The sequence below is a fragment of the Bubalus kerabau genome, chromosome 15 (genome assembly GCF_029407905.1).
Source record: "Bubalus kerabau isolate K-KA32 ecotype Philippines breed swamp buffalo chromosome 15, PCC_UOA_SB_1v2, whole genome shotgun sequence".
NCBI classification, from domain to species: domain Eukaryota; kingdom Metazoa; phylum Chordata; class Mammalia; order Artiodactyla; family Bovidae; genus Bubalus; species Bubalus kerabau.
The window spans coordinates 81,194,235-81,210,040 of record NC_073638.1 but is presented as its reverse complement, the minus strand read 5'-3'; the positions used below and the strand labels follow the sequence as shown (position 1 = coordinate 81,210,040).

Sequence of the window (15,806 nt, the reverse complement as noted above, 5' to 3'; positions counted from 1 at the left end):
GAGATGTGAAATATAATAATTTACCTAAGATAACAGCTATTAGTTGGAAAACTAAAATTGTTAGCCATACTGTATGAAGGAAGAGCCCATGTTCCTAATCACAATTGATACAGAACAAGCAAGGAGTTATATGGCAGGAAAGAGCTCTAGTGAGCTAAACTGACACAGTGTCAGCATCGGGGTCACCAAGGGCTCAGTGTCAAGGTGGCTCTGCTTTTGCTACTCTTTGAGCTGAATGCAAGTAGAGGAGTGTTAGGAAGATTATTCAGCCTGTTGGAAAAAAAAAATCTTGCTATTAATCTTTGCCTTTTTTCCAGATTATCTATGCAGCAAACTTGAAATATAAGATACCAAATGTTGGTCTATCTTAGTATGACCCATATGACACAGAATTCAGATAAAGGCACTATGCCCGATGTTCCATTTCTTTAATCATAAAGATGTCTTTTCAAACAGGTTAAGATATCTCTAAGATACCTGCAAGGAGGTCCAACCAGTCCATTCTGAAGGAGATCAGCCCTGGGTGTTCTTTGGAAGGACTGATGCTAAAGCTGAAACTCCAGTATTTTGGCCACCTCATGTGAAGAGTTAACTCATTGGAAAAGACTCTGATGCTGGGAGGGATTGGAGGCAGGAGGAGAAGGGGATGACAGAGGATGAGATGGCTGGATGGCATCACTGACTCGATGGACGTGAGTCTGAGTGAACCCCGGAGTTGGTGATGGACAGGGAGGCCTGGCATGCTGCGATTCATGGGGTTGCAGAGTCGGACACGACTGAGCAACTGAACTGAACTGAAGATATCTCTATCTCTGTTTCGCTGTCTTTCCTTGTTTGTCTGTCTCTTTCTCCTTTTAAATTTAACACCTCAAAATTTACAAAATGCCTTTCATGTGTAAATCACCAAGAATGACAGAGTGGGTAAGACATATTGAGTAAATATGAACACTGGAAGTGAGGAATTTGACCCTATCATTTATCAGCATTTTGACTCTAGATAAGCCACAACTCCAAGTCCTCTGATTCCTCCCTGTCCTTGATTTTTTCAGTTATTTGATAGCCAAATGGAACTTTTCTATAATTCTCTTCAGTGCATTCTTTACTTCCTGATTCCTCAAGCTGTAGATCAATGGGTTTAACATGGGAATCACTACCACGTAGAACACCGAAGCAAATTTATCTGTGTTCAGAGAATGGCTTGAATTGGGCAGGAGGTACATAAAAATGATTGTTGCATAAAATATGGTGATGGAGGTGAGATGGGAAACACAGGTAGAAAAGGCTTTTTGCCTTCCTTCAGCAGAACGGATTCTCAGAATGGCAAAGAGGATGAAGATATAAGAAATGATCACAATCAGTAGAGAGCAAAGGGTGTTGAACCCAGCAATGATTAACAGCATCAGCTCTTTGACATGAGTGTCAGAGCAAGCCAGCGCGACCAAGGGAACGTCATCACAGTAGAAGTGGTTGACCCTATTGGAGCCACAGAAAGACAAGAGGAATGTTGCGACTGTCTGCACAAGACCCACAATGAATCCATAAATATATGTGCTAGCAATGATCCGATTACAGAGCTTTGTAGGCATGAGGATGGCATAGAGTAAAGGGTTGCAAATGGCAACATACCTGTCATAGGCCATGATTGAGAGCAAATACTGTTCACAAACTACAAATGTGATGAAGCAGCACACCTGAATGGCACATGCATAAAATGTTATACTTTTAACTTCACACAGGAAATTCACCAAGGTGTTTGGGGTGACAGACGAAGTAAAAGAAAAATCAATAAAAGCCAGGTGGCTGAGAAAAAAATACATGGGTGTGTGAAGCTGTGGGCTGACTTGTATTAGCACAATCAAACCAAGATTACCCAGGACACTAGCAAAATAGATTACTAGGAACACACCAAAGAGAGTGGCTTGAAGTTCTGGATTATCTGTGAGTCCCAAGAGGATAAACTCAGACACTGCAGAATAATTGCCTTTTGCCATGGTAGAGATTTAACTTTTGTTTTTAACAATAAAACCCCTAGACCACACAGTCTGAGTATTCTTGTCTCCCTTAGAGATAATCAAGCAGATGTTGGGAACTGATTCTGATCTACCCTGATCTTATGTTGCACATTCAAAGGAGACTCTCCATGCAAATTCTGGTTTCAGAATGAAGTGATTTGTTCTCGGCAGAATTTCCAAAGTATGAAATTCTGTGGGGTTTGGAAAGATAGAAACATGGCATAATATTTAAAATCTAACATAATTGAATAATTTCTTATCTATTTTTAATAAAAGAAAATAAAGACAGTTATTTGAGCACAAATATTTTTTAAATTATTGAAATACTTCAAACAAAAATGATAATTCTTTGAAAATTGTTAATTAACAGAAAACAATAAATTAAAAAATAATTTCAGAAGGGGTAGTGTGAAAGGTAATTTTAAATTCTGACCATCTTTATATCAACTGTTCAGGATGATTTTTATTTTATTTTGTTCTCTTACTATGATTTCTAGTTTTCTTTCAATTACTAGGTAATATTTGGGAAGTAAAGGGAGAAAAGCCCTTAGAAACATAGATAGTCTTGCTTTTGCTGAAATATGCATGGGATGATTAAAATTACATTAAAATAATTCAGAAAACATATTTATCAGGTGGCTCCTAACATCTAAATGCAAAACAGGAGAAGAAAAAATCAAGATAATTTTGTAGAACTAAAAACCGGTTTCTGGCTTATTAAAAGAAACAGCTTTTAATGATCTTCATTTGAGCAGATATGTTTGATTTTTAAAATTTTTCTACTACTTCATCTCAGATCATCTTTCCATCAACCCTATCAACTGGTGATAAGCTATCATCTTCATTTTCAGATGGAAGCTGAGAGTGGGAGCTTAAACCCTCTTGCTATTTCATGATTAGTGTGGGGTGAAGCAAAATAGCTCATGAACTAGTTCTGGACTCCCTGACCTCAGTTCATAGTTTATAGAAATGAACTCTTTTCATAGAGGCAAGAATTTCCCCATTAATCAGAAAATTTTGGAAAGGCGATCTCTAAGTTTGTCCACCTTAAGTGCTTAAAATAGTGCCTTTCATGCAGTATGTGTTAAGTGAGCAAATTTTAGCTCTTAAAATAGGCTTCCCAATACAATATTGTAAAGTAATTAGCCTCCAATTAAAATAAATAAATTTATATTTAAATAAATAAATAAATAAAAGAACTTCCTCAGTTAAAAAAAAAAAAAGTGGGCTTCCCACATGGCAGCGTAGTAGCAAAGAATCCTCCTGCCAATGCAGGAGATGGGGGAGACAAGGCTTGTATCCCTGTGTTGGACGATCCCCTGGAGGAGGAAATGGCAAATCACTCCAGTATTCTTACCTGGAAAAGCCCATGGACAGAGGAGCCTGGCTGGCTACCGTCCATGAGTCAGACATGACCGAGCATGCACACATGGTTTTTCATTCCATCAGTATTAATAGTATTCAGATTTAGGCTTGTTCTCAAAAGAAAAGACTGTGCAATCCCATTACACCCATGACTGTAGCTTATTCTTTTTGCAATATTTTGAGGTCTTTTTCCATTGACTTGTGATCTCAGATCATTACCTTTCCTGGCTGTTAATTTTTCTAGTACTTATATTTCTCTGATGCGTTGGAGTCTGTGTAGCTCTTGCTTTGACGTTACCAAACTCACCAATATCTTCAGTCATTTTACTTTCCTCTCTTTAAACTGAAACTTGGATCATCCTTGAAATGTATTTTTCTCCAGGTTTCAAAAGGCTGTTCCATTTGAAACTATCCACATATGTTAAATCTGGCAGGTGAAATAAGGCACTGTTCATGCTGGGACATTCTTTCCTGTTTTTTGCTATGCCTTGCATTCAGGTACACTTCTCTGATGCCTAGAGGCTTGTCCCCATATTCACTGTCATCACATATGCATCCAGGTCGCTCCCTCTTATTCACTAAAGGCTCAGGTACTGATGCCATCATGTTTATCTTCCACAAATTTGCCATCAGCGTCATGAACACCACTTATTTCATACCTTGGCTTCTTAGATCCTTGATCTTGGAATCAGGGACCCCACTGCTATTCCACTTGAGCATCCTACTACCATGATTCCATTTTGAAGCTTGCTTTATGTGACAATTGATAAAATAGTAGCTATCCAAAATCAAAAACTTATCCTATGACCACAACTTTCGGAACTTTCCTTTCACATCAGTTATGACACTACAACCTTTTATGTATCCACTCAATCACTTTAACACTAAGTATTCTTTACCTACCATTGCCTCCTTTATTCAATGCTCACCCTAAACAGCTTAGACTCTGTGATCAATTGCCACAATGACTATTCACAACATACAAGTTCTCTTTCTAATGTATAAACTAATATTTTGGTTCCCAAGCTGTTTTGTTCATCCCATATGTTCATCCTCTACTAATTTATTTGATCTTCCCCATCAGTTTAAAAACAAGATACATGCTGAAATCATTACTAATGACCTGTGACTTCTTTTCCTTTTCCTTTATCCATCAACCACTGTCCTCTTCTTTCTTTCAGTACTAAACATCCTGGAGAGTCATTTGCTTTATTTTTAGCATTTATATATCAACTTGTATTCTGAAATTGTTCTCACCATAATTGTTATACAATTACTCATTCCAAGTTCACAAACTATCTCCTTCTTCCATAGGCAATGGAGACTTCTTTTATGTTGTCTATGTAGCCCCAGATATCATTGACATTACTTTTCATGAAAACCATTGTTTTGGTTTGGTTTGGTTTGCAAGTCATCAGAATTCCATCTTTCTGTCCATGTTTACTCTTCTTGTGGCTCCACTCACCCTGTGTTTATGTTTTAATTAAAGCATTACTTTACATTTCGTTCCTAAGCCATCCTGTGTCATTTTTTGCACACTCTTCTGAAGCTCTCATCAAATGTTCTGGGGATGGTTGCCACTTTTGTGTCACAAAAGTCTAAATTTCTAGGCCAGATTTCACCTCTGATCTCTAGGTATGTATTCAAGAGATTCACAGACAACTTCATTTAGGTATTCCTAAAGTTCCTAAATATAGCATGCTCAAAAGAGAATTCAGCAATTCAAAAACCATCCTATATTTTCGCCTGCTTTGAAGCGTGCATTTTCTAACTCAGTAAGTGGTGTCATCTTCCAGTCAGTTATTCAGGCACAAAGCCAAGAAAATATACTTCATATATCTTTCTAAACTCCACTGATAAAAATTAGATATTGAACATACTAATTATTTAACCTATTTTTTCCCAAATCTGTCTACTTGAAATTTAAGCCTCTATCACAACTTACTGTATTATTGTCCAAACATTTATCTTATTCATCCTTTCTCTGTTCATTGTAACTAGAGTGTACTTTCTAACATGCAAATCATAGCTTACTATTTCCTATTGACATAGGATAGAGTCCCAAAGATTGGCTAACTTAACCTTTGATAAGCAACCCCTTCTTTTCAAAGTAGTCTCACTTCTTGTGGCGTTTTCATGTAATTCCCAGGCTTCAGCCATCATGAGTACTGTCGGTTTCTCAGATGTGATCATGAATTTTGTACATAGTTGAAGCAGAAACACTTCCTTCTGTCTTCACAATCTAGTTGGCTTTATCTTTCTATGTATCCATCAGATCTCGGGTGAAATTTCACTTCTTCCTAGAGGTGTCTCATCACTTCTCAAGTGTTACGTCTAACAATTCATTCATTGAATGAAACTATTAATTACTTTGTAAAATAATCTAAATTTCAAATTTTTGAAAAAACAGATAGTTATTTTTCATCTCCCCCAAACCTTGTAGGAGCTAGCACTGTTTAGAAAATTCAAATATACTAGTAGAATAATGGGGCACATAAATACAAGTTTTGTGTTACCCTAAACCCTTTTCTACTACTTCAGTTACCTTGATTTTTCCTCACTGCCTGCTGCCTCTGAGCAACCCAAAATGAAACCAAAAAGGTGTCCAATATACCTTGTGGCAAACTCTGTGAATGTCATCAAAATTTAACATTATTTAACTGTAGTGAGTATAATTTGTATTATTCGTTGGTCCCTCCAGAATGTGTTCCCTGTGTTGCATAATTTTAAGCAATTTCTGAACAAAACAATGTAATGATGTCTCACAGCATAAACAATCATTATGGCTGATCTTTTGGGACTCAGTTTGCTTAACACACAGGGATTGATCACTTGATGTTTCAGATCATTCTGCTGAATCTAAGTAAAATAAAACATTAATAATTACTAGCAAAGATTATTTTAACATGTGGGAAAAAAACTCAGAAAAGTTTAACTGTTTTTATTTACTTTTTATGCTTTAGTATGAGATTTATTGGGGTTTGCAGGGGCACTAGTGGTAAAGAACTCTCCTGCCAACGCAGGATACATAAAAAACAGGAGTTCAAACCCTAGGTCGGGAGATACCCTGTAGAAGGACATGGTAACCCACTTCAGTATTCTTGCCTGGAAAATCCCTTGGACAGAGGAGCCTGGTGGGCTACGGTCCACAGGGTCGCAAAGAGTCAGACACTATTGAAGTGACTTAGCACGCATACATGCACATGAGCCTTATTCAAGTTTTAATTTTATAAGAAGTCAGTGCACATTAAAGCAGTGAGTTAACTTTGCTGTTGGACTTTGCAAGGCTAATGAGTAATAGTTTATAGTGCACCAAAGATCCAGCCCTACATCTGCAATCCACTCAATTATCTGTTGGGTTGTAAGGAATAACAATTAAGCTATGAGTTTAGAAGCTTGGAGGCACATTTAGTTCAGTCTCAGAAAACTGTTGTTTGAACATTCTGTTCAAAGAAGAAAATAATTTAAAATTAACTTTATTTTTTCCTGAAGTCTAATAGCACTTAAAGGCATGCAAATCAGATAGAAATGAGCATTTCTTTTCTTCAAACTCTCTAACAAATTCTCCTCATTCCACACATGTATAGAGTGATAAATAGAAACACATACAGATAAAAAATTCATAGACAATGCTTATTACAAAGAAAGAACAGTTATTATTAAATGTGAACATTTTATCCTAGGAAGACTGTTATGGTTTTTATAACACCATTTTCTCTAGTAGAATAAAAGCATAAATGACAAAGAACCCTAAACATAAATTGTACAGAAGTCATCATATTTGTTTGCAGTTTATTTCTAACCAATCTGTAATGATTTAACTCTGTAGTTTTTCTTAGAGGCTTGGTAGAAATTCAAGAAAGTTTAAAAGAGCTCTATCAGCATGAACAAGGCTATGAGTGTCTAAAATACATTCCTCAATTATTTTAGGAAAATATTTTAAACATTTTCCTTCTGTCAAAATCATAAAATCTATCTTCAGGATTTCTTGTTAGAGTTCATTTCACTTCAAAGTTTTTTGCAATTCATTCTATGATCACTATTGCTTCAACTATCTAATAGCTTTTTTAAAGAAAACCCCCAAGTTTTAGAGACCTGAAGCAACAATGATTTATTATCTCTCATAATCCTGCGGGCTATGGACAATCTCTCTTCACATTGTGGTGTCAGCTGGGCAGTAGGCTGTCTGTATGGTCTGTGAAGACCTCAGTCACATGGCTGATATTATACTTGATGAGGCTGACAGCTGGATGTGGTCCATGTGATGAGTGTCTGGCTTGGGCTTCCAATGAAAATATGGTGGTTGAGTTCAAACATTTAAAATTTCCCTGGAAAAAAGTTCTAGCCTTGGAAGTTGTACACTTTTAAGCATTCTATTGAATAAGGCACGTCACAGGCACTGTAGCTCTCAGCTACATGTTGGATATTTTGAAAGACTACCAGATTTTATTTAATCTCAAAAAGAGTAGCTTCTGCAAGTAATCCAAAGATGTTGGAAATATCTGTGTTGGCAAACAATGATGTTTGAGTCTCTGGAAAACTGAAATCAGCATTACTGCACAGGCCTTGGAGAAAAGCCAGACCTTCTGATGAAGAAATAAAATGGTGTTCTGTGTTCTAGTGCACCCTATTAGAAACTAAGTGCCAGATGATAAGACAGCAAGTAAACATTTAGCATCTGCTGCTTATTCTATGCTGGATATTACAGGATCCACCAACTCAAATTTCAGCCAAGCCCAATAGGAATCCATCAAATGGAAGTCATTCGCTTACAACCTGGTTAAATTAGGTTGAGATGTTAGTAACAAATTATATGAACAAGGGATGCAGATTTTATATTGCCTGTCTCTGCCACACAGACCCCCACACAGTCTGTGCTACAGTTTAATAAGCTAGAGGTTCCAAATTAGGAGGTCCCAAATAATATTTGGAGCTTCAGTTCAGTTCAGTTCAGTCGCTCAGTCGTGTCCAACTCTTTGCGACCCCATGAATCGCAGCACGCCAGGCTTCCCTGTCCATCACCAACTCCCAGAGTTCACTCAAACTCACATCCATCGAGTTGGTGATGCCATCCAGCCATCTCATCCTCTGTCATCACCTTCTCTTCCTGTCCCAAATCCCTCCCAGCCTCAGAGTCTTTTCCAATGAGTCAACTCTTTGCATGAGGTGGCCAGATACTGGAGTTTCAGCTTTAGCATCATTCCTTCCAAAGAACACCCAGGGTTGATCTCCTTAAGAATCGACTGGTTGGATCTCCTTGCAGTCCAAGGAACTCTCAAGAGTCTTCTCCAACAATACAGTTCAAAAGCACCAATTCTTCAGCAGTCAGATTTCTTCACAGTCCAACTCTCACATTCATACATGACTACTAGAAAAACCATAGCCTTGACTAGATGGACCTTGGTTGGCAAAGTAATGTCTCTGCTTTTTAATTTGGAGCTTAAGAGGGTCCAAAGAAATAGGTTCCAAATAAAATTGGAGTGGAGTGGGTTTGCCATTTCCTTCTCCAGAGGATCTTCCCCACCCAGGGATCGAACCTGGGTCTCCCACATTGCAGGCAGACACTTTACTGTCTCAGCCACCAGGGAAGCCCCATTTCAAATGGGGAGATTGTGGCCTGAAGATCATGGCCACTCTCTGACCCATAGATGGTGATAAATAGTGCTGGACACTTGTTTATGGACTGAGGATATCAAGTGTCCGAGAACATGGCATTTGAAGAAGAGGACTTTAGATGAACTTGTGAAAAGCACAAAGCATGCTGATTTATTTTTTATTTTAAACTTCCAAGGAGTCACTGGGCTTCCCAGGTGGCTCAGTGGTAAAGAATCTGCTTGCTAAGCAGGAGATAAGACTTTGATCCTTGGATCAGGAAGACTGCCTGGAGAAGAAAATGGCAACCCACTGCAGTATTCTTGCCTGGGAAATCCCATGGACAAGGAGCCTGGTGGGCTCCAGTCTGTGGGGCCACAAAGAATAGAACATGGCTTAGTGACTAAACAGCAAGGAGTAACTACTGCAGAAGAGGTCTGCACTGATGAGAAGGGTTGGAAAACCCATCACAGGCATACTCACCACCTTCCCTTCTGCCTCACAGCCCCAGGGACACCATGGACAGCATAGTCACAGTGTCAGGAATGAAGACCATGTATGTTCCCCAAAACACGGCTCCTTCCTACTGCTGCCAATGCTGAGTGCCCAATCTGTTAGAAGCAGAGACCTATGCCAAGCCCTGCATGTGGCACCGCTCTTTTGAGATAAAAATCAGAAACACATGATGCAACAGTTATATCAGACCCCTTCAATGTTGGGCGGAACAGCAGTTCGTCCTCACTGAAATCAATAGATTGAAAAGGAATTTTTCTTCCCAAGACTCACTATCTTAGGATGTGTCATCTTTCAATAGTTTAAAGGGCATTTTGTTCTTTAAATAATAAGCCATACAATATTTCCTCAGAAGAAATACACTCACTCCACAGCAATGAAAGTTTGACATGGCCATGGCATATAATAATGGTATTAACCGATTATCTCCTGTCAAGACTCAGTTGGCTTGATTGGACTTATGAATGGCAACCTGACCACACAGCCAAGTCACCAGCTCAGAAAATGATTTTGCTGCATTGGCGTACCGTCCTCCATGATACGCTGTAGGTAATGAACCGATGAGAACATAAGTTACGGTGTCCCTAATAGCATGGGATCATGGGTCTGGAAACAAACACGTTATAGCAGAATTGATCATTATCATTACATCCTGTGACCAATTTTCTGATTTTATGTCTCCTATTCCTATCATATTAGGCTCTCTGGATTGTAGGATGAGCATCCTGGAGGGCAAATATTTGCACTAACAGTTCAATTAGTGTTTTGAGAAACTGGAATCCTTGACTACTTCACACCAACAGACTGGCAGACAGGAAGGACTTCGTGGGACAGTTAAGGTGATCAACTCTGATTTGCTTAAGAAATTAGGGGTACTCATGCACAACGGAGCCAGGAAAAATATATATGAAACACAGGGGTTCATATGGCATCTTTAGAACTTCTGTGCCCAGTGATAATGCTACCGCCAGTGGGAAACTGCACAAACTATTAATATAAATTAACAAATATGGGGCAATTAATTTCTCAGTAATCATGCAGAATAAAATTTATGTCACTGCACCCAGAAGTAATCAGTGGAGCTAAAGTGCAGGCTGAACATAAAAGGACTGTGCTTAAATGATCATGTTAAAATGTTCAACCAAGAGAGTTTGGCTGTTTAATACAAAAATAAACACATTTTTTACCATACAAATCAACAATTTATCCAAAGGATTTGAAGACATGCATCTACATAAAAATATGCATAAAGATATTTATGGCTGATTTATTCATAATTGTTAAAATTTTGAAGCAACCAAGATGTCCTTCAGTAGGTGAACTGATAAATAAACTGTGGTACATCCAGACAAAGGAATGTTATTCAAAGCTAAAAAGAAATGAGCTATTAGCTTTGAAAAGACACAGAGGAAACTTAGATGCATGTTACTAAGTGAAAAAAGACAACCAGAGAAAGCTACATACTATATAATTACAACTCTATGACATTCTGGAAAAGGCAAAACATCGGAGACGATCAGAAAATCCATGTTTGCCATGGGTGAGGGCAGTGGGGACAAGATGAATAGACAGAGCAGAGAGGACCTTTAGGGCAGTGAAAATACTCTGTGCAGAAGTGCAATGAGGGATTAAGTCATTACACATTTGACCAGAATCACAGAATGCACAATACCTAGAGTGAAACCTAAGGTAAATTATGGACATTGCATGATTAAGATACATCAATGAAGATTCATCTATTGGAACAAGTGCACCATTTTGGTGAGTGGTGTTGATAACTGGGAGGTTATGCATCTGTGACAGTAAGGGGTATAAGACCAAAGCTCTGCATCTCTCTCTCAATTTTGTTGTAAATATAAACCTTCTCTAAAAAATAAAGCCTTTCAAAACATGCACAACCATATAAATGTAACACTGTAAATATAATAATAAGTCATTTTACGGACATTTTAAAACCAAAACACTTTAACCAAGCAACGTATTATATTTAACTTTGGTTCAATGTGGAGGAAAAAAATTACACAGTGTTTATACTATTTGTATAGTTTGTGTCTGTCAAGATAGCCCAAAATCCTCAATATTAGGGAGAAATGAGACAAAATTATGATTTTAAAGTGTTTTATTTTTTTATCTCTATTGACAAAACATTTTATGTTCAAAGACAATGGATAATTTCTATCTCCCTTTTAGAATTAGACCATTAAAATATTTATGAGGTATCTACTACATGCAAGACAAAATAGGAAAATATCTGTTTTCAAGGAGGAAATAAGACATCAGCAAACTGAGTGACAAAGGACAAAGGCTCCTCTGCCTATTGATACTGAATCATTGTACAAGCCTTGATTTTAAATGTCCTACATCTGTACCCTTATGGCAGAAATTGAAGAAGAACTAAAGAGTCTCTTGATGAAAGTGAAAGAAGAGAGTGAAAAAGTTGGCTTAAACCTCAACATTCAGAAAACTAAGATCATGGCATCTGGTCCCATCATTTCATGGCAGATAGATGGGGAAACAGTGGAAACAGTGGCTGATTTTATTCTTTTGGGCTCCAAAATCACTGCAGATAGTGATTGCAGCCATGAAATTAAAAGATGCGTACTCCTTGGAAGGAAAGTTATGACCAACTTAGATAGCATATTGAAAAGCAGAGATATTACTTTGCCAACAAAGGTCCGTCTAGTCAAAGCTATGGTTTTTCCAGTAGTCATGTATGGATGTGAAAGTTGGACTATAAAGAAAGCTGAGCACCAAAGAATTGATGCTTTTGAACTGTGGTGTTGGAGAAGACTCTCGAGAGTCCCTTGGACTGTAGGATGTCCAACCAGTCCATCCTAAAGGAGATCAACCCTGGGTGTTCTTTGGAAGGACTGATGTTGAATCTGAAACTCCAATAATCCGGCCACCTGATGCAAAGAGCTGACTCATTTGAAAAGACCAATACTGTATTGTAAAGTAATTAGCCTCCAATTAAAATAAATAAATTTAAATTAAAAAAAAAAAAGGAAAAGACCCTGATGCTGGGAAAGATTGAGGGCAGGAGGAGAAAAGACGACAGAAGATGAGATGGCTGGATGGCATCACCGACTCGATGGACATGAGTTTGGGTAGACTCCGGGAGTTGGTGATGGACAGGGAGGCCTGGAGTGCTGCGGTCCATGGGGTGGCAAAGAGGTGGCCGTGACTGAGTGACTGAACTGAACTTAAATCTATACCCGGCATATCTTTAGTAACAACATTATTCTTATTTTTTATTCAAATACATCTTTTCAGTTATTTTTCTCAAAGCATTTTTTACCTCCCAATTCCTCAAGCTGTAGATCAGTGGATTTAGCATAGGAATCACCACAGTATAGAAAACTGAGGCAAATTTGTCTTTATCTAGTGAGTGGCTTGACTTGGGCTGCAGGTACATAAAACTGAGGGTCCCATAATACATAGTAATAGAAAACAGGTGAGAGGCGCAGGTAGAAAAGGCTTTCTGTCTCCCTACAGCCGAATGGATCCTTATGATGGCAAAGACGATGAACACATAGGATGTGAGAACAATGAGAAGGGAACAGAAGACATTGAATCCTGCAATGGCTAATAACATCAGCTCTTTAACTCGCGTATCAGAGCAGGCCAGAGCAATCAAAGGAACATCATCACAGTAGAACTGGTTGATCACATTAGGGCCACAGAAAGCCATGTGGAATGTAGCCACTGCTTGTATGAATCCCACCAGGAATCCATAAATATAAGAGCTGGTGACCATTTGGATGCAGAGTTTCCTAGGCATAAGAACCACATAGAGTAAAGGGTGGCATATTGCCACGTACCGATCATAAGCCATGACCGACAGCATTAATAATTCCCAAACTGAAAATGTGATAAAGCCACACACTTGAGTGGCACATGCATAAAATGACACGCTTTTAATTTCACGAAAAGTGTTTACAAGGGTGTTTGGTGTGATGGTGGAGGAACCATAAAAATCCACAAAAGCCAGATGACAGAGGAAAAAATACATGGGTGTGCGAAGTTGAGGACTCACTTGTATTAGCACAATCAAACCAAGATTACCCAGGACAGTAATCAAGTAGATCAACAATAAAACACAAAAGAAAATGAGCTGAAGCTCTGGGTTATCCGTGAGGCCTAAGAGGATGAACTCAGTAACTGCTGAATGATTGCTTTCTGCCATGAAACAAACAGTTCTACAGTAAATTCCACCAGAGCACACACTCTGAATAATCTTGACTCCGTAAGGAATGATTAAGTGTGAGAGGTATCTCTGGCTCTCCAGGATGTTATGCTTAATTCAGTTAAAGTTGAATCTTGATAAGGGCTCTGAATTATGTGTAGATTTACTTGTGAATTTACTGTAAAAAATATGGGGAAATTCCACTAAGAAGCTGTAAAAGAAGAAAGGGAGAATTTCAATTAAAATTTTATAATCAATAAAATAGCAAAGCCTGTGTTGTACTTTTCTTTAAAGGAAAAAAAAAGCATTCAGAATATAAAATTTCTCTGATAGTAAATACATTAACATAATTTCTTAAGTTGTAAATTTCTTTCACAGAACTCATTTGATCATTTCACAAGAATATTAAAAATTAGAAAAATCAAGCATGGAAAGTGTAAGTCCAAAATCAAAATACTAACAGTATGTATCTTTAGGGAACCAGTTTGGTATAATATTAAAATTTTCTCCATTTTGTTTATATTTATGTTCTATTTTTTCAGTACATACATAATATTGATATTTAGGAAAACTGCATTGTGAAACTTTCTAGGTATCTTTTGGGAAAATACACATCAATGAACAATTTTCCAGATTTTAAAATGTTTTCAAATAATTAAGGTATATGTTTTTAAGCTCTATCTTGAGTATTAAATGGTCCCAAGTGAATACCATTTGGACAGCATTTAGAAGAACCTCATTTCACAGAAGATTGATACAGATCCAAGGTGGATTCTCAATGCTCAAAAACTGGTACAACTGAATTTGTTCCCATCCTTTCTTAACAGGGCAGAGGATAAGTTAATATGATTTTTCTTTATCACTGTATTGACTCAGGTTACTTCACATGCACCTCAAAACATGACAAAATAAACATAAGAGCTCCTCCCATGTTAAATTTGGGTTGACATTCCCTTGAAAACTTATCTTGGTTATTCCTTTCTCTTTCTGTTCCCATCACCAATTTTCAACCAAACTTATTGGAACAGGTATCTGTCCCCAATTTCTCAAATATATTTATAGCTATTTTCAGTTGCTAAGTTGTATCTGAATCTTTGTGACTCCATGGACTGCAACATGCCAGGCATCCCTGTCCTTCACTCTCTCCAAGAATTTGCTCAAATTCATGTCCTTTGAGTCATTGATGTCATTCAAACATCTCACCCTATCTCATCCTCTTCTTCTCCTGTCCTCAATCTTTCCCAGCACCAGGATCTTTATCAATGAGGCTGCTCTTCACATCAGGTGGCCAAAGTATTGCAGCTTCAACTTCAGCATCAGTCCTTTCAGTGAATATTCAGGGTTGATTTCCTTTAGGATTGACTGGTTTGATCTCCTTGCAGTCTAAGGGGCTCTCAAGAGTCTTCTCCAGCACAACACTTTGAAGCATAAATTCTTTGGCACTCAACCTTTATGGTCCAACTCTCACATTTATACACCACTACTGGGAAAAATGATAGCTTTGACTATACGGACCTTTGTCAACAAAGTGATGTCTTGGCTTTTTAATATGCCGCCTAGACCTGTCATAGCTTTTCTTCCAAGAAGCAAGCATCTTTTAATTTCAACGCTTCAGGCACTGTCCACAGTGATTTTGGAGCCCAAGACAGTAAAATTTGCCAGTTTCCACTTTTTCCTCTTCTATTTGCCATGAACAGTTGGGACTGGATGCCATGATCTTAGTTTTTTTAATGTTGAGTTTTAAGCCAACTTCTTCACTCTCCTCTTTCACCTTCATCAAGAAGCACTTTCTGCCATTAGAGTGGCTCTTTGTGATCCAACGAATTGTAGCCCACAAGGCTCCTCTGTCCATGGAATTTTCCAGGCAAAGATATTGGAGTGGGTTACCATTTCATACTCCAAGGGATCTTCACAACTCAGATATGTAACCTGCATCTCTTATGCCTCCTGCATTGACAGGCAGACTGTTTTACCACTAGTGCCACCTTGGAAGCTCCATTTATAACTTAACAAGGTGTGATCCACCTCTCTTTCCCATTAAAACAACAAAAACATTCCCTGCGCATGTTTATTATCAATTTCCCTATTTTCAAATCCAATAAAACCTGTATTTTTCCGCAGCACTGTAGCACTGAACT

At 38.0% G+C, this 15,806-nt stretch overlaps 2 protein-coding genes across 2 annotated transcripts; both read right to left on the bottom strand.

Annotated features, from left to right (window-relative positions):
* Positions 1 to 1,049: 1,049 nt before the first annotated feature.
* LOC129628543 (olfactory receptor 5AL1-like) lies at positions 1,050 to 1,991 on the bottom strand. The gene has a single exon (XM_055547999.1). The coding sequence runs from the start codon at positions 1,989 to 1,991 to the stop codon at positions 1,050 to 1,052; it is 942 nt and encodes a 313-aa protein (XP_055403974.1).
* Positions 1,992 to 12,726: 10,735 nt separating this feature from the next.
* LOC129628542 (olfactory receptor 5AL1-like) lies at positions 12,727 to 13,668 on the bottom strand. Its single transcript, XM_055547997.1, has one exon. It carries the CDS (start codon positions 13,666 to 13,668, stop codon positions 12,727 to 12,729), a length of 942 nt encoding a protein of 313 aa, XP_055403972.1.
* Between the last annotated feature and the right edge of the window lie 2,138 nt (positions 13,669 to 15,806).